The 23,486-nt window shown below is 31.9% G+C and overlaps 2 protein-coding genes across 9 annotated transcripts in view; one reads left to right on the top strand and one right to left on the bottom strand.

Moving 5' to 3' along the window:
* LOC139512375 (WD repeat-containing protein 5) overlaps window positions 1-4,446 on the bottom strand; it is a 29,065-nt gene extending 24,619 nt beyond the window's left edge. The window contains exon 1 of the mRNA XM_071299973.1: window positions 4,295-4,446. The gene's annotated coding sequence lies outside the window, so the exon portion shown is untranslated. The remainder of the gene's footprint in view (window positions 1-4,294) is intronic.
* A 171-nt stretch (window positions 4,447-4,617) lies between these two features.
* The window catches only part of LOC139512373 (bromodomain-containing protein 3-like), a 37,603-nt gene continuing 18,734 nt past the window's right edge, over window positions 4,618-23,486 (top strand). The window contains exons 1-14 of one of the 8 annotated variants that reach the window (XM_071299970.1): window positions 4,618-5,383; window positions 6,984-7,034; window positions 8,817-8,946; window positions 10,848-10,950; window positions 11,726-11,920; window positions 12,548-12,694; window positions 13,195-13,572; window positions 15,509-15,703; window positions 16,046-16,141; window positions 16,390-16,491; window positions 18,921-19,632; window positions 21,022-21,192; window positions 22,054-22,173; window positions 22,779-22,907. In XM_071299970.1, the coding sequence (XP_071156071.1) occupies window positions 8,927-8,946; window positions 10,848-10,950; window positions 11,726-11,920; window positions 12,548-12,694; window positions 13,195-13,572; window positions 15,509-15,703; window positions 16,046-16,141; window positions 16,390-16,491; window positions 18,921-19,632; window positions 21,022-21,192; window positions 22,054-22,173; window positions 22,779-22,907 (2,368 nt within the window). In that variant the 5' untranslated portion in view covers window positions 4,618-5,383; window positions 6,984-7,034; window positions 8,817-8,926. Of the gene's footprint in view, window positions 5,384-6,983; window positions 7,035-8,816; window positions 8,947-10,847; window positions 10,951-11,725; window positions 11,921-12,547; window positions 12,695-13,194; window positions 13,573-15,508; window positions 15,704-16,030; window positions 16,142-16,389; window positions 16,492-18,920; window positions 19,633-21,021; window positions 21,193-22,053; window positions 22,174-22,778; window positions 22,908-23,486 lie in introns of all 8 variants that reach the window. The other 7 variants (XM_071299968.1, XM_071299963.1, XM_071299964.1 and 4 more) reach the window with 7 other exon arrangements.

The following is a 23,486-nucleotide window of genomic DNA, read 5'->3' as shown; positions in this document are numbered from 1 at the left end:
AAAATGTTAAAAAGAAACTAAAAAAAAAATCATGCATGTTGTATGTTGTATTTTTTTGTCAATTAAAAACTTTAAAATTGCGATAGTTTTATTAGCATTTAAACACAGCCAGATTTGAATACAAGTTAAGAAATTCCGGTAAAGTCAATGATATCAAACAGATGTACAATGGTATATCAAATTGGGTAATATTGCATTTAGTTTTTATAAAAGATTAAAACTACTATTTTTTGCTTCATATTTGAATCTTTACGCCAATTGCCGCTAAGAAAGTAATCAAAAATTGTTTCCTTTTATTTTTATACACTTTCGGAATTACGAATCTGAATTTTATTTTCAATTAATTTACACAATTTAATTATTGTATCTTTATTCTCATCGTGTATTAAATCTTAGTGTATTAACATCGTGACAGCATACTCTTTCTAATCCTTTCTGTTTATCCTTTCCAAATAACAACATTTATACCTGTGTACGCTTGAACTCACACCTGCGGCTAAATAGCTACAAGGTAAACGAATTGACCTCAAGGCGAGAAATATACAGTGACCTTTACAAAATAATATACACACTCTGCTCACACATTAGTTGCATTGAAATGCTTATCAAAACAATAACGGTAAATAGAACTGAAATATTTTCAGTTCAATATCAGTAAAAATGTTTTATGAAAAAAATCTCAACAATAATTAATGAAATTTATTCGAAAACATTTACTAGAAATAATTCTATAGGAGTTTAATTCAATCAATACAAAACGGTATATGCATATTCATTTTCGTTCATTCTTATATTGTGGTTAATAACTTCGACCATTCGTCAGCTGTGCGCTTTTACTTACGTATATTGTCGATAAGCTATAAGAGTTAAACAGATTTTATTTTTTCCCAGAATTCAATAAATCGGGCTAATACGTCACGACCCACTCGAGAATTCAACCAAAAAAGTTACAAATACTTGATTTTCTCCGTTATTAGAAGGAATATAAATTTAAAACTTTGCAAATGTGTTTTTTTTTATGTTAAGATGAACATAATTAGATGATAAGTAAAAAATCGCGGAATTTCCCTTTAAAAGGGTGTGTAGACATAAAATGGGAGTTTTTGCCCCTCCTATATTAAGAATTAAACGTAAAGTGATATAACTCATTAACTATACATATTACAGACCTAGGGTCTTTTTATTTGGGGTCCCTGGTTTATGACCTTGAAATATAGGTCAAGGTCATCAGTAAACGTTCTAGATTTTGACCATTGCTCAAAATTCATATTTTTACATCATTAAGCCATAGGAACTGACATTTTCAACTGAATTTTAATATTTTCATCTCAAAATAGATCCTTATTGGTGGAAAGACCTTCATTTGTTCTCTGAACAATTGGTTTTTAATTTACTGTTGCTTTGCATTTAATAGAAAAGGAGTACTTTGTGGCAAATAAACCAAGTTTTTTATAGAAAATCCACAGCCTTTAATACAGAGATTTTTGTTATAAAATTTGAAACATATATTACTCACTTGCTTTTCTATGATGTGCTAGTGTTTGTTTTTTACAAAAAGTTCTAACCAACCTGTAAATTCCAAAATACCTCGTGCAGAGTAACTAAATTCGAGCGCACCCTAAAAGGTGTACTTGATTTGGTCCATATTTTTACTTGTTCTAACCAATAACTACATTAATAAACTTGTTTTAAGGAAATCAATGCTAGCACTGCATGTAATATTCCTATATCTATCGGTCATCAAATTGCCAAATATGATAGAACAAGGATAATGGCTGTGGATTTTCTATAATATTTCCATATGTTTAGCATACACCTTATCGCTATTTATTCCATTCCGGATAAGTTCTAAAATTACACAACTTTTTCATCCAGTTGAAGCTAGCTGGGACCCTGTTTAAACAATTCACCATGCATGATACTTTTTAATGAGACCTGTTTAAACTACCGTAAATACTTCAAACAAAATATTTTTTTACTTCAATTTTTATTTCGAAAAAGGTGGATCATACAATATCAAAGTTTCTTGATGATCACTTTCTAAAGTTTTTTCTTCCTCAGCTCACTACTGATGACCTCCATTTTTCGGCCGTTGACCTCAAACAGGAAGTTGTATAAATAAAATTGAGAAAGGAAATGGTGAATATGTCAAAGCGACAACCACCCGACCATAGAGCAAACAACAGCCGAAATCAACCAATGGGTCTTCAATGTAGCGAGAATTCCCGCACCCGTAGGTGTCCTTCAGCTGGCCCCTAAAATATGCATAATAGTACAGTGATAATGGACGTCATACTAAACTCCGAATTATACACAAGAAACTAAAAATTAAAATCATACAAGACTAACAAAGGCCAGAGGCTCCTGACTTGGGACAGGCGCAAAATTGCGGCGGGGTTAAACATGTTTATGAGATCTCAACCCTCCCCCTATACCTCTAGCCAATGTAGAAAAGTAAAAGAATAACAATACGCACATTAAAATTCAGTTCAAGAGAAGTCCGAGTCTGATGTCAAAAGATGTAACAAAAGAAAATAAATAAAATGACAATAATACATAAATAACAACAGACTACTAGCAGTTAACTGACATGCCAGCTCCAGACCTCAATTAAACTGATTGAAAGATTATGTCTTCATCATATGAATATCAGGTACAATCCCTCCCGTTAGGGGTTTAGTATCATACTATCATAAAATATATGAGAAGAACATAACCCGTGTCATGCCAACAACTGTTTTTTTAGAAATAAATGTGTTTAGTTCCGATGCAAAGACCCTATCAGTGAATCAATGTTAAAGCCAAAATATGCAATCTTTAATGACCTGACAACAGTATCGTAACTATATCCCCTTTTAATAAGTCTATTTAAAGGTTTTGTTAGTTTCTGAGGAGAATACTGACATTTTTGTGCTTTATAAAGAATATTTCCATAAAATTTTGGATGTGAAATACCTGAACGTATAAGATGTCTGCATGTTGAGTTATATTTACGAATTATTTCCTTATACCGGTGATAAAATTTAGTAAATGTTTTGACCAGTTTGTGATATCGAAAACCCTGGTGTAATAATTTTTCAGTAATACATAAATTTCTCTCGCTAAAATCTAATACATTGTTACATACACGAGCGAATCGTACAAGTTGAGATATATAAACACCATAAGATGGTGACAAGGGAACGTCACCATCTAAAAATGGATAATTAACAATAGGAAATGAAAAATCATCTCTTTTATCATAAATTTTTGTATTAAGCTTCCCGTTTATGATATAGATATCAAGATCGAGGAAAGGGCAGTGGTCATTGTTATCATTTGCTTTATTTAAAGTAAGTTCTACAGGATAAATTTCTTTAGTATACATACTGAAGTCGTCATTATTTAGAGCCAATATATCATCCAAATATCTAAAAGTATTGTTAAATTTTTGTATCAAATGTTGTTTTGATGGGTCTTTGCTAATTTTAGTCATAAATTGTAACTCATAACAATACAAAAATAGGTCCGCAATAAGTGGTGCACAGTTAGTCCCCATTGGAATTCCAATAACTTGACGATATACGGAATCTCCAAAGCGAACAAAAATGTTATCAAGTAAAAATTCAAGTGCATAAATAGTATCAAAGCATGTCCAATTGACATAGTTCTTTTGTTAATGACTGTTTTTCCCGGAATGGACTAAATAGCGATAAGGTGTATTGAAGCAACACAAGGGTACATAATCCTTAATGATCAATGTTTAAAAGTCACAAATATGTGCTAATATTAAAATTTCAAGTGTTATTCGGTCATTACAAGTGTTATTCGGATAACAACAGTGTTATTCGGTCATTCGTGTTACCCGCTAATACACCTTATCGCTAATCCCGGCTGACGCAGCCGCTTGAACTTTTGACGTCAACAACAATCCCTTTTCCATTGTGGCGTCAGATATTTTGTTTTATGACAACAAAATTTTACGGGAACCTGTGCGATTTCCAGTAATGGCGGACAAATAGCGATAAGGTGTATGATAGGGGAGTTAATTTCCAGTACTATACAGATACAGAGAAAGTAACCATTTGACGCCTGATGGTAAAGGGCATTACTATCCTCATAATAGCTATAAATGAAAGGGAACTTGACATGTCGTATGTTCTGTAATAGACACATCTGTATGAATATATGACTTATTTTTGGCTGTTTGACTTTTGGTTTCGTTGTGGCTTGTGCTTATGTTTACAAACTTTGCATAAATTTGGTAAAATAAGGTATTTTTTAAGCTGTGAGCAATCAGTAAGGAAGATCTTACGTTTACGTTTAGCTCTTTGTTTGTGCTGTTCTGGTTTTATTGGAATTGATCTATTGAAACTTCTACTATTCTGTCCCTTTCATCTTCCCGCTGTACAATGTTATGACCATCAGCACATGGGTACTGTAATACGCATGCCCAGTAGCAGAATCTCGTTTGTTTGCGTAGTCGATTTTCATAAACTTTTTATTTTATATAAGTGAAAAAATTAATATCTTAGATTTCAGTCAGCATTGCTAAAATGTGAAAAATCTTTATTCGTTTTATTTATTGTCTTTCATGCTTTGCAATGTTGACATTTTTTTCTTTGACACGTGACATGTATGGCCAATCATTTCACTTCGGTCGATACGTGAAGACGTACTGATCATTTGTGTTCGAAAGATCAGTCGAGTTTGATGCATTCTACCTCCGTACAGAAATTTCTTTTAAAACATATTGTTTCATAACATAGCGGAGAAAGAGTTAATGATATTTTGGACATTATTTTAAAACAAATTTAACTGGATTTTCACTAATTTTAAAAGTTGTTCATGTCAGGTGACAGCTTTTATCCAATCAAAACCTCTGTTTTTTGTCTGGTCGTATAAATACCATTTCTAACCGGGATGGTCGTTTATGTTGATGACTGATACGCTGTGGGTCCTGTTGAATCATGTGGATTGAATGGACATGACGAGCCATCCGACACTACAAAGGTTTCAGCAGAACACCCCAGTAACCAGTGCAGGGTACTTTTATTAAATTTTTTGTTTTAAACAATTTTAAAAGTGCAAAAAACTTAAAAAATGTCAGTCAACATCACAAACGACGCATAAACCGCCATCTTTTCATGGCTGTGTTCACATCGTCTAAAGAAAAATAGCGTTATATTTCATCTATCTGGACACATTTTGAGATTTTTTTGCATCTTTTTTGGAGTTTGTTAGTCGAGATCAAACAATTTTGATCTTCAACTTCTTCATAATGTAGAACTTGCGAAATATACACGGTAGTGAATGCATTGATGAATTTTCCGCTGATTATGCACTTATCAAAGACATATGTACCAAAAGGAAACAAACATACGCGACAGAACGCGAAAATTATGTAAATAGATGTTGTATTTATTTAATATGATAGTTTGTGTTTAATTATTATTGAAGTAATAGCCCTTGCATGGTCTTCTTTCGTTTTGTGAACGAGTATTTTTCCACGTGAAAATGGCGTCTTCTCACAAGAAAATGACTCATTCATTGTTCTAGTTGGTAGTAGGAAGTCCTTTGTTAATATATATATGTCGTTTAAGGGATACTTTTTGATCCCATCATATACATACCCTATTATACAATTTGATAAACAACGTTTCATTGTTGACATGATCATAATTTGTATGATTTGCAAGTGCTTCTCAATCTCGCCTCAAATGACCACTACTATAGCCATATGGATTATAATTTGGAATAAAACCAAATGAGATTTATATTAACTATCCATTACGGGACTTCATCAGATATGTATTTATTTTTATTGATCAAATATAGACAATTTTCAATGTTTTCAGAAGCTAAGTTACTTCATTATTTGCTATATAATATTTATACACCTTATCACTATTTATCCACCAATACTGGACATCACAAAGGTTCTCGTAAAATTTTCACGTCATATATTATATATCTGTTGCCACAATGTAGAAAACAGATTGTTGTATGACGTCAAAAGTTCAAATGGAGCAAATAACTACAAAGCTATATTTGTATGGCAATTTAAATGAATTACTTTTAAGTTATTTATATGAACAAGAAATGCTTGTTGACTCGAGGTCATTGACACTTGTAATGGTTCAGAAAATTAACTTTTGCATTGTAGTGTGACATTTTCTTATGTAACATCTTAATTTTTGGGGTAAATGTCTGATCAGTCTTAACTCAGTCATAAATAATTGATGTAAGAAGATGTGGTACTAGTGCCAATGAGACCATCCAAAGTACGGTGTTCAACACAGGGCCTTGGCTCACACAGAACAGCAAGCTTAGCTATGAAGGACCCCAAAAATGGCTAGTGTAAAACCATTCAAACGGGAAAACCAATGGTCTCAGCTATATGAAAAATAAGACGCACTTTAATATGAACCACATCAGTAAATGGCAAGTACTGATCATGAACATCAGATTCCTGACTAAAGTCAGGTGCAAACAAACGCAACGTGGTTCAAATGTTTTAAAATATTAGGCCTATGCTATTTTGTAATCATTTCTTAAATTTGAATTTCAATGAAATATTATTGCTCAGCTGTCGTAAATTAAATTTTTTAAATTCAATACATAAACATCGCATGACATTGTCTTATAATTTCTCTGTCTAATAATTTCCAAAAAGAGGGGCCGTGTCTACGGATAATAGATGAAATTAAATCGTCATTTTACAAACAAGATAAAACAAATCGGCATAGCTCTTTATCAATTTCACGAAACTTGGTTTATACTGATCTTCAAGCACGAAAACTGATTGGAAACACTTCGTTCGGAAATAAGTTTCAACATTCGTGTCAAAAACGTAATAGACTCGTACACTGGAAAAACGGAACAATGAAAAATACGAGAAACAAACTTATTCTGTAATTGTTTTCAAGCACAGGTTTCATTTTGCAAAAATATTTGTGCAAACAACATTTCAAGGTCAGTTATGATTGATTTGTCTATTTTAGATACATACACATCCAGATTATTTTTTCACAACACAAGGTGTTATCAATTCTGTAAGTGTTTAAATCATTTCATTTTAAAAAAAAATATTTTATTCATTTTTCAAGGATAATATATTTGTAAGGGTCGGCAGGAATAAAAAGCATTAAATTTCGATTTTATTTTTACTCTTTTAATCTGAAAAATAAAGTCGGCGGATCTGTAAACCAACAAATTAAAAAACCCTGGCCTTATGTCAAATTCAGCTTTCAACTGATCTGAAGTTGCATGTTTCTTATGTAGCTTTCTTAATTTTAAATAACCTTTCAAATACATGTATCAAATACGATTATATTTTGAAAGATATGTTGATGTTTGGCATAAATGAAAACGAAAGAAAACTTACTAGTTTGGGGTGAAATCCATAGCACCCCATTAAAGTAAATGGTCTGTACTGAAATGTTTTGACTGCATAAAAAAAATTGACAGCATAGCTCCTAAGAACATGTTTTAATTCAATTCACACAGGCCACAAAGTTTGGGTATATTTAATATTGTAAGAAAGAGAATAATTGCAAATGGCCCCCTTATCCTAAAGGAGCATACTCATTGCAATCGAAGAGAGACTTAATATAGAGAGAGTATATTTATTTTTCAAGCTAACCATTCATTTTCTCTACATGATCATCTTTGTTAAGTTTGGGTTGCTTCTAATTGATTTGGCATGGTCTCTATCCATTTACATTTCAAATGAGCTCTTTCTGGAATTTCTCCGTACAGGCATGTTTACAGGTATCCATAAATTCACAGAGGAGTGGTTTCATATTTGTCTACTTTACAACGATTTATAGAAAATATGACCTACTTCAAACTGCTGTCAAATTGTTTAACCACTGAAATTGGTTCGATAAAGTCTTGCTCAAAAGATTCTGTACCCGATTTGTTTGAGACAAAAAGTTGAAAAAGATGAGTTATCATGTCAGTTGTGAATATCCGCTGCATCATCCTCGATGAAATCATTAAAGACATCATTCCATGTGCCTGAATTTGTATAAACAGTTTACTATTGAACTTTTTGTTTGTAATTTGTCTTAAAATTGACAGAAGTCGACATCGTAAAGTACTCCTTCATAACTTCATGGATACCTGTAAACAATTTCCATGTGCTTTATCAGAAAACGGTCATATGAACGCTTGACGGGAAAGAAAGAAAAACTTAACTTAAATGTGTAATTGACCTAGACTTAAATCAATTCTGGAAAGGACATGAATTTCCAGATCTCATTAATAGAAGTATTAAAAATAAGATCTTCACATTTAAAGCAACAAAATTATCACAGTTGGGGGGGGGGGGGGGGGGAGGTTTCAAAGTCAGTCGGTAAACTGCAAACATACCATATTTTGATTTAAGCCTTATCAAAACCTATCGATCAATAAAATGTGAAAAACAACTGCCATATTCCTAACATGGTTCAAGCATTTTCATTAGAAACTGGTGGGTTAAATCTGGATTATATGTAGCCAGGTGAACCTACCACTTTTATGACAGTTTATAGTTTCTTATTATTGACAATTTGGTAAGCAACACAAACAGACATTAAGTTTAATTTTGAGATACCTATAATTTCAATCCAGCAGTCAAAACTGGTTACATATATCACAGACTGCAAGACAACACAAACAAGTTAAGTCAGTGGAGAGTGAATTTTATTTTTGCTGATCAATTTCAATGAACAAATATATATATTATTATACATAAACAGATATAAAACTGTTGTCTATTGAAAATTACTGGTTCTTAATTTATGAAATCAGATGATGATTTGGATTAGCATGTTTTTACTTTATATTTACAGATACATGAAGATGTCCATTTAAATGTGTTGTGGACATGTACTGGGGATATAAACACCCTGTAGGACATACTTGTTCTTTTGTAAAAGCCTTATGATTTAAGGGATATAAAATGATGGCAGATATGACGAGGTATGAAAACATCCAAGTTAAAAAAAAAAATTATATGACTAAAATTTTGTGTCACAAACCAGCAAAGGAGTAGTAAGACCCCTTTTTGGCCCCAAAATATAACAGTTTTACAAAATTGTTAAAATGTAAACCTTTAGTTATTTATTGGACTGCAGAATGCTTCTGCTACATAAATATGGGCTGTTTTTGACAATACAATGCTCATATATCCGGTACTAGCACCATTAAGTCATGCTAAATTACTGAAATCCTCATAATTCTAGCATTTTAGTTAAATTTTAGACGGTTTTCGTGTAAAACGAAAGTGGCCGCATTCGTGTTCATCCTTAATATGGAAATGTTAGTTGTATTTTATGATAATACATAACATATATAAAAGTTGAGGATGAACACGGATGCGGCCACTTTCATTTTTACCAAAAACCATCTGAAAAGTGACATTTTCCGGCATATTAGGTAGATTTTTAATATTTGAGCTTGAATCGGATCGCTTTTAATGACTAAATCTGTTAAAATCTTTCACATAAACTAATTAATTCAAATAAAATGCACACTTAAGTGTTTAAAAAGTGGTCAAAATCTTTCGTCAGATGAACCTGAAATTTGAGGCCAAAATCGGTCCTTACTGGACCTACTCCTTTCATAACTTGTTCCAAGAAATAAATACTTAGAGGTTACAACAGCTTTGCTTGATTGAGACCATATAACAATAAAAATAACTTTGCTGTTCAGATATACACAATAAAACCACTTATTAATTACCTTTTGAAGATTTTTTTGTTATCCAAACATCTGTTTTATGCTATAGAAATTACTAAAAGGCTAGTCATAATTCTGTTGACTGTTTTTGGTGAACCAATATGTCTTTACTTTTTTTTCTTCTTTTTATACAACTGCAAAAATTAAAAAAATTTTGGTCGTATATTGGTATCACGTTGGCGTAGTCTGAAGACATTTGGTTTTTGCACTCTAACTTAAGTAAAAGTAAATAGAAATCTATGAAATTTAAACACAAGGTTTATGACCATAAAAGGAAGGTTGGGACTAATTTTGGTCCCAACAGTTCAGGAATTGTGGGCCATAAAGGGCCCAAATAAACTTTTTTTTCTTGTTTTTTGCACAATTACTTGAGTGTAAGTTAACAGAAATCTATGAAATTTTAACATAAGGTTTTTGACCTCAAAAGGATGGTTGAGATTGATTTTGGGAGTTTTAGTCCCAACAGTTTAGGAAGTAGGAGCCAAAAATAGGTCCAAGATGAGCATTTTTCTTGGTTTTTGCACAATAACTTTAGTATGAGTTAATAGAAATCTATGAAACTTTAACACAAGGTTCATGACCACAAAAGGAAGGTTTAGATTGATTTTGGGAGTTTGGTCCCAACGAATTGGGGGCCAAAAGGGTTCAAAATTAAACTTTGTTTGATTTCATCAAAAAATGAATTATTGGGGTTCTTTGATATGCCAAATCTTACCGTGTATTCAGATTCTTAATTTTTGGTCCTGTTTTCAAATTGGTCTTCATGAAGGTTCAAAGGGTCCAAAATTAAACTTAGCTTGATTTTAACAAAAATTGAATTCTTGGGGTTCTATGATATGCTAAATCTAACCATGTATTTAGATTTTGTATATTGGACCATAATAGGTAAATGTCCAATTTAAAATGTTTTAAGTTTAAACTATTTAATCACAATATAAATTCAGAGTTGTATCAAGCTTAAATGTTGTGTCCATACTTGCCCCAACTGTTCAGGGTTCGACCTCTGCGGTTGTATAAAGCTGAGCCCTGCGGAGCATCTGTTTTTTTGTCTTGGCAATGTTAGAATAACAATAAAATAGCTAACTTGTGCATAGTACATGGTAGAACTGTAAAAAATCCAGAAATATTTTGTTGTATTTCAGGATTGGTGGCGACTCCTCTCTAAGCCCATTGAGACACAACTCTGCCAGTGAATATAACTTCACAAGTGATTCTGAGAAGTCTGATGTCAAAGTAGAGAATGCTGTAAGTATTCCAGCTATCTGACCAAATAATCTTGCTAAATGACTACGGTATTTATCATTCATCATTCATTTATTTTCATTACTTTCTTTTTTGATTCAAACTTCTGTTATCCCCTTTACAAAATTTGAAAATGATTTTAACTAAGGAAAATATCTCCCTTGATCGAAGTTCTGTTTCCTTGCCTGCTTTGGCTACACTTTTTGTCTTATCAGAAATCAGAAGACGGTGCGAACCAATTTTTTTGATTTGTCTTTTTGTTTTTTCAGCTCTTTGATATTTGTATTAGTTTTAGAATTTCAAATATTTTGGTTTTGAGTACACTTTGATAAGGGCTATTCCAGAAAAAAATCTATGGGGGGTTGGAAGGCAGTTTTTGTCAGCACCCGCCACCCAGACAATTGTAATTGAGAATTATAGTGCATTATAGAGTAAAAATTTGCTCTGATACCCATCCCCCATGTATTATTAATATTATGTGCCTTCCAACCCCCCCATACATTTTTTCCTGGAATAGCCCTAAGAGACATCAATTTTCAAATGCCCATCTGGTGCAGTAAGCGGTACCTTTTATGTTGTAACAATTGGCAATTAGTAAATAATAAGTAACACTGGAAATGATGAGACATAATTATATTCTAACTGTTGCATGGAAAGAGACAAGTTTGATACATGAATTTGCTCACACCATTTTTGCTGTGTGTTTACAATTCATATAGCTAGACATTTGATCAACTCCTGAAAAAAAATGTTGAAAATGTATTTATCTTATTTGTAGAATGACTCTGATTTCAATGATCCAGCATCACCCCTGTCTTCTACTCAAGATCATGTTTCATCAACAGAGAAAAAGAAGGGTCGAAACACAAACCAGCTACAGTATCTTTTAAAGAATGTGATGAAGATGGTGTGGAAACATCAGTATTCATGGCCTTTCCAAAAGCCTGTTGATCCATCTCTATTAAACCTTCCTGTAAGTTTTTTTATGCATCTACATAAAATGTTGTCAAATGTTCTTTAGTACATCACAATAGAGTTCAGACAATGTTGAATATTCTTTACTTATTTAGTGCTCTATAATCACCTGAAGCGTAATTGTTTACATTCTTGTTTTTTGTTGGATAATTGTGTCGTACCACATTATTTGATATATTTAATGGAATTTATACTTAGAAATTCATTTTTGCTTATATTGTTTCAAGACAGCTGTCATAGACTCCATTGCGAAATTTTGAACTTAAAACTGCTTTAATTGACTAGGCATTAAAATGTATGTGGGAGAATAGGAAGGGACTTTCAAAATATCCCTACAACTAAGAACCTTATTTTAGATAATTTTTCATTTATACATATATAGATAATGGTAATAGATGCATACTGAAAAAGACCCATGACCCACATTCAATAATTAAACTTCCCTTCCAACCCTCCCACATACATTTTAATGGAATAGCCCTTAATATTCATCTGCCGTATTTTGACAGTAACAAATTAAATAAAATCATATAGTAGTAAAAACCTATCCAAAACATTTCTTGAACTTCAGTTCAGTAGCAAAATTGTATTATATTTATTAATTGTAATAACTTTTTATCAACAGGATTACTTCAAAATAATCAAACATCCAATGGATCTAGGATCTATCAAGAAAAAACTAGAAACACACAAGTATTTCTCAGCTTCAGAATGTATTCAGGACTTCAATCAGATGTTTACCAATTGCTACATTTACAATAAACCAGGAGAGGTAATAAATTATATTAAATGGCATTGAATGTTATATTTTACTATATCTAACTCTGTTATTTGTCTATTTTCACACAAGCACAATCAAATGGACATGCATAAAGCTTTTCAAAAAAAGGAGAGCTGCTCACATAAAATTAAGAATTTATGTATTTTAAACAACAGGAACTAATCATAGGATATCAATTAACAGTGTTCTCTGCTGACTTGCATTTATTCTAATAGTAATAGTTTGTTGTTGAAAAGAAACATTTCTGGGGATCACTAGTTTTGCTGGTGTTAAGTTGACAATAATTTGATCAACAGATATTGGTATAGTTTTCAATAACAAGGAAGACTTGCTGATAAAAAAAAATAACAAAAGATACCTTAATTTTAAAGATTTGAGACAAAAAAAATGGAACAGCTTTTGATGTGCACAGTTATATTCTTTGAAACTTTTGCTAATGTGCTCTGCTTTATAATTATACATATTTGAAATATATCATGCTTGTTTTTCAGGATATTGTGCTGATGGCCCAGGTGCTGGAAAAACTTTTTCTTCAAAAGGTAGCTCAAATGCCTGCTGAAGAACAGGAGGTGGCTGCCTCAAGCAAAAAGACTCCTAAAAACAAATTTAGAACTTTATCTTCAACACCCAAGAATTCTATAATAAAACCATTAGCTACTCCCACCCCTGTTAATTCTCAACCTTCCGCCCAGTCATCACAGCTATCAACTACTTCATTAGCACCAGCATCTACAACTGTTGTTACAGTAGCACCACCTAGTCAGACAATGCCTTCAGCGCCTGTTACAACAGCGGCAGAAACAACAGGGACTTACACTAATCATAGTATATCAGAGTCTGCTGTCATTCCTCCTCAAGCACCAACTAAGGTAAGTGATTGTATAAAATAGTTATCAAAAGAACCGATAATAAGGTGAGGTGTATTTCAGTGACAATAATAGCAAACATAAAAACAATAACAAAATAATTGATATCATCAAAAATTATACAAGATAAGTTTGAAAGTTGGGGGAAAAACATGGAAAATTTGCAGAAGTTCATCTAAAAATATGAATTTACATTTGTTGCATTATTCAAAGTACACAAAAAAATCAAAACATGCAAGTAGAAAACCAATCTACCTTCACACCTGGGCAAAGGTTGCTTTTAATTAAGTTAATCTTAATCTGTGAAGGTGACACAAAAATCCATGTTTTAGTTACAATCTTATCCTAATTGATTTGATTGTTTCATGACATGGAAACACAAACTATAATAGGCAAATTATATTTCATTGATGCTAGATTTAAAAAAATATGATAATATTAGTAAGGGCTATTCCAGAAAAAAATGTATGGGGGGGTTGGAAGGCAGTTTTTGTCAGCACCCACCACCCAGACAATTGTATTTGAGAATTATAGTGCATTAAAGTGTGAAAAGTTGCTCTGATACCCATCACCCATGTATTATTAATATAATGTGCCTTCCAACCCCCCCCCATACATTTTTTTCTGGAATAGCCCTAACCCAAAGTAGAGTTTGAAAATGTCAGGTATGTATCATCGAATAAAATACCCAATATACTAATACAAACCATAACCAAAAATAAGAGGACAACATCAAAAATTATTATGGAAGATGATTTTGAAAGGTAGGGGAAAACCCAGAAAAATATGCTAAAGTTTATTTTGAAATATAAATTTCATGCATCATTCAAAGTACACAAAAAAATCAAAACATGCAAGTAGAAAACCAATCTACCTTCACACCTGGGCAAAGGTTGCTTTTAATTAAGTTAATCTTAATCTGTGAAGGTGACACAAAAATCCATGTTTTAGTTTCAATCTTATCCTAATTGATTTGATTGTTTCATGACATGGAAACAAACTATAATAGACACATTATATTTCATTGCTGCAATATTTTACAAATTGTGATAGAAAATAGTAACTCAAAACAAGAATTTGAAAATGTGAGGTATGTATCGCTGAATAAAATACAAAACATACAAATTATTACCAAAAAATAAAGGACGTCACATTAAATATTATTATACAAGATGAGTTTGAAAGGTAGGGAAAAACACAGAAAAATATGCTGAAGTTAATCTTGGGATATGAATATAAATTTTGTTTCAACATTGACCTTCAAAGTACATAAAAAAAAAATCAAAACATGCCAGTTGAAAACCAATCTACCTTCACACCTGGGCAAAGGTTGCTTTTAATTAAGTTAATCTTAATCTGTGAAGGTGACACAAAAATCCATGTTTTAGTTACAATCTTATCCTAATTGATTTGATTGTTTCATGACATGGAAACACAAACTATAATAGGAAAATTATATTTCATGAATGATAGATTAATATGAAGTTGGCCTGTTTATTAGGAAAACCAAGAAATATGTATTGGGTATTGAAACTAATATGGCATTAAAACATTTATTTGTAAGGCACTTGCACAAGTTAAGCCATACAATTATAAGATATACTTAACTTCTTTGTAAGGTCAGTCATTTCCTAATTTTTATCACCAGACGCCTGAACATAAAAAGTATTTTACAATTTTTTACCTTCACTCCTGGGCAAAGTTTGCTTGAAATTAAGTAATTCTTAATCAGTGAAGGTGATATAAAATTCCATGTTTAATTTCAGGATATCTTCATAGATATGACTGTTTCATGCCATGGAAACACTAAAACATGTCAATAGTGTAATCTTTTTGACATACTTTAACTAAATTTAGTAAGGAAAAAATTATTAGCTTTGGTTCTGTTACCTGTGTAAAATTAAATTGGTGTTATACTTTTTTTTTTTTTTTTTTTTAGACAAAAAGAGGTGTAAAAAGAAAAGCTGATACCACCACACCCATTGTTGCAACCATGCCTAAGGATCCATCAATTGAACCAACTCCTGTAAAAGTAGAAAAGGCTCCAGCTAAAATTCCTCCCACTCGAAGAGAAAGCAATCGTCCGATCAAAAAGCCAAAGAGAGATTTACTAGAAGAAGATTCTCCCGATCCAGTAAGTACTAATCAAATGGGTTTAAACACTTCTATGATAGTAAGGGGGCATTCTAGTTTTTTGGCCTGCACATCAGTCAATTATTCAGACTTAAGCTGTCCAGTATTGTTTAAAGATTTTTGTTAAGGTTGTGTAACCATGTTCTTGTTACATCAACTGGAAATTTGTGCACATGTTCATTATTATTTTATACTTCTAGTCAAAAGAAGGTTCACTGAAAATGGGATTGAGTTGATGTGAAACTGGTCATTTTATGGTTAAGGTCACTTTCCATGAAGTAATTTTTTTTACTGATTAGATTATCCATTAAAAACTTAAAATATTTAGTCATTTTTTTTGCAGGAAAAAACTGTGTCTAAAGCGAAAAAAGGAAAACTGTCTGAACAGCTCAAATTTTGCAATAATATGGTGAAAGAATTGATTGCCAAAAAGCATGCTGTAAGTAGATATTTAAATAAAGCAAACATTTCATTCACAAAGTGATTTATATTGTAAATAATCCACATTCAGTAATGTGTTTACTTTTTCTTCTATCTTTAAATTTTCATGAGTTAATTCACTTTCTAGCTGTTCTATGAAATTGATCAGTTGTAAAAAAGATTTGGTATTGAAATTTCTAGTCAACTTTGCTTGCCCTTATTTGGTTTGTTCCAGAAATAGATCTTAACACTAACATATATTTTCAGGAGTATGCTTGGCCATTTTACAAACCAGTAGATGCAGAAATGCTTGGTCTTCATGATTATTATGAAATAATTAAGAAGCCAATGGACCTTGGAAGTATAAAAGTAAGTTATAAACCCCGAATTATTAGTAAAGCATGAAAATTTTGTAAGGGAACATAGCTTTTGAACTTCATAAATAATGAATAGTTGTACTCACTCTTTAAGTGTTGAGACTATTGTAATCACCCTGACTCATCATCCTTTTCAAATAATCTTTCGGTCACAGTTTTTCCAGAAAATGCTTGTCGATGATTATTTGTAATGTGAAAGCTATTTTCATAACTATGATTCTGTATGACTTTTTTGATACTTTTGATTTCCATTATTCTTTGCACTGAGACATGTCAATTCTTTGTATTTTTTCAATCCCTGTTTACACAAGATGCATTACAATATACTTTCGTCTTGAAGCATGACATGTAGGTATGCTGTAAAAAATCTAAAACCATTTTTATGCTGGTGATCCATGATTGGTAGGAAGACAAACTCTTTGAATTATACAATTTCAAATGTATTTTTGCAAAGAAAGTGGCACCATTATTGAAAATAATACTGTTGGGGGGTCATGACATGTTTTCTTATGTTAAATTTATTGGACCTTGTCATGATTTTACATGTTTGTAAATGCATTTTGCAAGTTATTTCAATATTTGTGAAGGTAATTTTGGAATTTCATGTCTTGTTGGTTCTTATTCCATTTTAATTTATGGAATTATATAGTCCAATAACCAGTAAAAGCTACTTCCCCTTTAATTTTTGAAATTTTCAGAATAGTGGATCTGAAATAATAAGAGAATAAGGGAATGTCTTTTCATGCACTCACAATTCAGCATTTTATGAATGCATATTTTCATTAATACTACAATAGTACTTTTTATACGACCCCAAAAAAAATAATGGTATGATGTCGTCTTCTGCATCGTTGTCCGAAGACACTTTGGTTTCTGGATTATAACTTTAGTTTAAGTGAATAGATCTTAATGAAATTTTTCAGAAGGTTCAATACCACAAAAGGAAGGTTGGGATTTATTTTGGGGATGATGGTCTGAACCGTTTAGGAATTAGGGGCCCAAAAGGGGCCAAAACAAGCATTTTTCTAGTTTCAGGATAATAACTTGTTTACCAGTATTTCAATTGCTCTGAAAGTATACTGCAATGTTTAAAATCACTAGTAGAAGGTTTGGATTCATTTAAGGGGTTATGGGGCCAAAAAGGGACCAAAACAAGCATTTTTCTAGTTTCCAGACAATATCTTGTGTGTAATTGCTTGGATCTCTCTGAAATTGTACCAGATAACAAAGGGGAGGCTGGTATTAAGTTTTGGGTTAATTGCCCAAAATATGTAGGAATTAAGGGCCAAAAAGAAGCATGTTTCTAGTTTCCAATAAGGTTCAATATAACAAAGGAAAGCATGGGATTGAGTTTAAGGGTTATTGCTCCAAGGGAAGGGGGTTTCAATAAATTGGGGGGGGGGGGGGGGGGGTCTCAGTTTATCATTTTTTTAAGGGATTTTTTTTTTTCAACATTTTTCAAATTTCAAATTTTGAAAAGTTTCAATAAGAAATATTCAATTGCACAGTATTGTGCAATAGATGTGTTAGATCTTGAACCACATTAATTTTGTGGCAAAAACCTATATTATGTCAAAAATTTGATCACAATCAAAATTCATACAATATCAAGCTTGAATATTGTGACCAAATTTGCCCCAACTGTTCAGGGTTCGACCACTGGGGTCGTATAAAGCTGCGCCCTGCGGAGCACCTGGTTTCAAGTTTGTAGGAAATGCAAATAGACATTGATATAATATAGTAGCACTATAAATTATAAGCCAAGCAGGTATGCTTTGAAAACTATGCAAATTTTAAGGAAACATCTCCATTCATATTCAACTAAGACCATTCAAACTTTACTAAATGTTTATACATACGTGTATGGAAGCACCTAATCTATTGTGAGAATTTTGTCAGATTTTCCATATTTTGAAGCAGATCATTTTCATGTTGCTGATACTTTTTGACAAGTGCATGACTGACAGACCATAATGGTGAACTGACTTGTCAATCGGTTTTAGCATGTCTTGCTTTAAGTCAAATATACTTGTAGGGAATCTGTACCAAAATGTATTTCAATAAAAAAAAAGTAATTTATTTCATTTTGCTTTAAACTAGGACTTTTAATATATTTTATTTTGCACTTAGAGACAATACACAGTTGTAAATTGAAGAAAATGTTCCTATTTCTCTGTAGTATATTCTTGTTTCAAATATTTATTTTAATGTTCATTTCGAATGTGTGGAGAAAAATTTAATTAATTTCCTTAGGTAGCTTCATGTTTTGAAATTGGTGAAAGAAAATTCTGTTAGAATATACATCAGTGGTATTGTGGTATTTATTAAATTTAAATTACAACAAAATAACTGGCTTTGAAAGAAAAAAGCTTACAGGGATGATGAGAATTGTGTTCTATATTTGATTTTATTACATTTCAGAAAAAAATGGACAATAGAGAATACAAGTCTCCTTCAGAGTTTGCTGATGATACACGGTTAATATTTACAAATTGTTATAGATACAATCCTTCTGATAGTGACGTTGTTATGATGGCTAAAAAACTGCAGGATGTATTTGAAATGAAATATGCAAAATTGCCAGATGAGCCACATACTGCCAATGGTGACAAGGCAGATAGTGGTAGTGATACTTCTGAAAGTGAATCGGAGTCTGACAATGAAAGTGAGGAAGAAAGGGAACAAAAAATTAAAAGTCTTCAGGAAGAACTGAAAAAAATTCAAGATGATTTAGGTAAATTGACAGAAGAACATATGCAAAAATTAAAACAGAAAAAGGAAAAGAGTGAGATAAAGAAGAAAAAAAAGAAGGTAAAAATTGAGAAAGTTAAGGTGATAGAGACACCTGCTTTGGTGGCATCAAGTACAAATGCTACTATTGTACCACCATCTGTGAACGATGTTAAAACACCGAAAGTGAAAGCTACGAAAAAATTGCCATTAGAACCAAAAAGTACAAAGAAAAAGACTCCAGCAACTCGTACACCTAGTGCTAAGAAAAATAAGATAGTGTCTTCAGGGACTGGTGGGCCTCCTCCACCTGTGGCATTTGATAGTGATGATGAAGACAATGCTAAACCAATGACTTATGATGAAAAACGACAGCTCAGTTTGGATATTAATAAACTTCCAGGTAATGCTAAATTGAAAGTGTTGTGATAAGTTTAGTTACATGTACATGCTTGAGATTGGAATTCAGTAGTGAATATTCAGCTCGAATTGAAGTTCTTGTTCAAATTTTTGCACAAAAGTAGTTACAAGGGGCTCTTAAAAATGAAATACTATATATCACTGCTATATATTGGATTGAAACCTTGTTTAGATGTATGATAAATGGTCACTTGTAAGGAGATATTTTATGGTCACTTTGACCAAGGTAAAGGTCGAAGAGACTTAGATTAGATGGAATTTGGTTTCATGATGCCTAGTTAATTTAAGGTTTAAGTCCTACATATGCGATAGCAACCTTTTATATTGGGTAAATACCATTCCCAAAACACCAAAATAAATTAATTTTTCTTAAAGTTATTATTAGGTTGCTAAAAACTGCTCAAACTCGGGATATTAAATGCAGCCCTGAACTTGCTGTGATGTTTTACCATGTGTATGCAGAGGATCATCAACAAGAACTCTTTTATATTAACTTTGTTTATGTTTCCTTTTTAAATGTTGATCATGAAAAATAAACAATGTTTAGTTTTTGGGTTTTAGTAGTCTGATTTGTCATGTAAAGGTGAAGGGAACTCTGATTTTCAGTGGAATCAATGTCTTCAGCGCCTTTAAATTCTAGAGTTCCATAGTTAAGTCAGACTAGATTTATAACTCAATATGACTCCATTTATTAAATTTTTTAAATTACACTTACAATGTACATGTTAGTGGAAATTTGACTGTTGACAGAAATAAAATGACATCTTTCAAACATAAAAAGCTTTTCAAAAGTATACACACATATAACAAAATAATGTTCATTGTAATTGAATTTTGTAGGTTTTCCCATTAATTCAAACCAACAACATGTTATTAATTTGTATCTCCTACACCTCATAGATGTAGTGTCTGACTTGTGTGAACATACGATTGATTTTGTACATTCTTCTTTGTAAATATTCTGTCACCACTTGGTTTTACATGTCATTCATTTAGTTGATCATATAAGTTCTAATTTTAATTACATTATGCCATGATTATGGATGATATATATTATGTTTGAGGTGTGCACTTGTTTACTCCAATTTGCCTGGTAAATGTTAACAACAAAACTGCACTAGTAATTTAAAGATGTGCAACAAATTTTAACTATATGGAAGGAAATGTTTTGAAATCTTTAAACCATATGGTTGTGAATCAATAATAATAACACTATCTCCTGAGCAATCAATTATTTGATGTTTGAGAAGATGTGTGCATTTGTAGTCGTATTGGCACAACCCTTTTGTAATATTGTGTGTCCATATATGGAATTGATGCTTGAAGTTTTTACTTACTGGAATGGCAGTTAATGAAATTTTTTGCTTCACAGGTGATAAATTAGGAAGAGTTGTGTTCATTATACAGTCTAGAGAACCGTCCTTGCGAGACTCTAATCCAGATGAAATAGAAATAGACTTTGAAACTCTCAAACCTTCCACGTTGCGAGAATTAGAAGCATATGTGATGTCTTGTCTGAAAAAGAAAGCAAGAAAGCCATATAGTGAGTTTTTCGAGATTGTAATTTACCATAGATATATTTATGAATTGCATTTTCTTGGAAAAAACATATGTCTGTAAAAGAAACATTGCTTTAGGCCATCTTTGCAGTGATGCTCTAACCTGAGTCCTGAATATCAATTTAAGTGTCATTTATGACTCTTCCCATTCTCAATTAAAAATTTTATGTTTAAAAAAATATCTAGGTGATCCCCCTTATGCAATTAGGTGACAGGAACATAAAGTATTGGCTCATTTTCATGATTTGTAATGCTAAGAGACTGTAGGTACTTGTGAATATAAATGAAGATTATTGGAAAAAGATAGTGTTTGGGTTCGTTTGACCATTTGTTGCTGTAATTATAGATAATCATTGATATCTCAACCAGATTGATTCTCACACTTGAGCCTGTACAGTGAAAGCGAGAAAAGCAATCAAGTTGAGATGACCAATGATAATCTGTTTATAGCTATTTTTCTAATGACAACTTTTCCAATTTCTTTAGAAATGCCATATGCTTTCTTATAAGGTTCTAACGATAATTTTCAATATTAAGCGAGTAGCACGATATGAAAAATTATCACAAAAAGAGATCAAAGGAAAAAAACAAAAAATAGAGTTAATCAAGATTATTAAAGGGCTAGTGCTTATAGAAAGAAAATTTAACTGATCTGGAATTTATCACACATTGCCTGCAGTAGTGTATGCTGATGCCATATTAAACACATCTAGTTAAATATGAAACTTCTAAACTTTGTAATCTGGCATTTCTTTCCTGATTAGTTCTTTATTTACCCTACATAAAGATATAGTTGAGCTCTAACAATTATGAATATCATACATATGTTAACTTTTCATTTTTAGCCAAAAAAGCCTCTGGAAAGTCGAGAGAAGAAGCTCAGAAAGAGAAAAAGATGGAGTTAGAACAAAAATTAATTGAGGTTCATGAAAAGCTGGGAAGTAGTGCAAAGAAAGCCAAGAAAGGTCAGTAAATAGTGTTTTTATACACAATTCTAGGTTTACAGATGTTCCTACATTTTAAACTACTTTTAGACTGAGTTACATATATTGTTTGAGCTTAGTTATTTTTTAAAAATAATTTTTAAAAATGCACACCAAACCTCTAATTCTATAACTTTCCATTTAAATTGTTGTCTCGTCTAATAATACATTTAAGTTGAATTTGAGACATTAAGTCACTGAAAATCTCCATAAAAAAAATTGTGCATGTAGGCTCGCCCTAGATCACATTTGTAAACAAAGTTGCCAACAATATGATCTTGAAAAAAGGGTTGTTTCTTTGACTTTGAAAAAAGAAAGATGGAAACAGCATGGCACATCCTGTGGATGCACATGAATTAAAACCTTTGATAAGATACAACACTTTAATTTATATCTTGAAACTTTTGTAATGACTAACCAGGCTTAAGGGGTCAATAAATCTCTGATAAACATTCATGTTTATAAAGTACTGACTAAAGTTATTACTATGAATGACCTGTTTCAACATTCATGCTTATAAAGTACTGTGATTGAGTGCTTCAGATGGGTTAGAAGTGTTTAGCTGTAATGAGTGATTTTATTTGTAGAAGAAGGAGGTGTTGTGAATGTTGATGGTGCCAGTAGATTGTCAGATGGTAGCAGTAGCTCATCTGGGACAGATTCCAGCAGTGACAGCAGTTCATCAAGTTCTTCAGAATCTAGTGATTCTGAATCAGGTTAGGGAAAAGGCCAACAAACTTTCACACAATGATCTGAGCATTTGTCATAATCCTTCATAAGTCTGTGTGATCATATTTCATAATAAGCCATCTGCCATTATCATTGATGAATGTACTGATTTTGCATTGGTTGTGTAAGAAATTTTTAATAGGGTGTGCAGCAGGGCTGTATAAATGAATTTTATATTAATCGTCAATCATTTTATGTGTTTGTTTACTAGAGCTTATTGAAATCCAATATTTGATTTAAATATTAAGAACAAACAATCGCCAAGAGTGCAGAATGTGTTAAGATGTTGAGGTCAGCATGTTTTTTGCTGGCATATGTTGTTAAGCTTTTTCAAACATTGATATGAGCCATGAGAATATGCCCTTTGTTTAAAAGTATTTCTATTCAGGTGTAGCCATGAACTTAATTTTGAAATTATTTTTATGAGTATCTTAGTTTTTCTTTTGGCTGAGAAACTTGGAATAACAAAAACTAAAAAAAAATCAAAAATTTAATTTTTGACACTTAAAATTAAAAAAAAATTCATACAAAGAGTGTAGAAACATGGCCTCATCATCACACATTAC

This window comes from Mytilus edulis, chromosome 2, assembly GCF_963676685.1.
Source record: "Mytilus edulis chromosome 2, xbMytEdul2.2, whole genome shotgun sequence".
In the NCBI taxonomy this organism is placed as follows: domain Eukaryota; kingdom Metazoa; phylum Mollusca; class Bivalvia; order Mytilida; family Mytilidae; genus Mytilus; species Mytilus edulis.
This window is presented reverse-complemented; position numbering and strand designations above follow the sequence as displayed.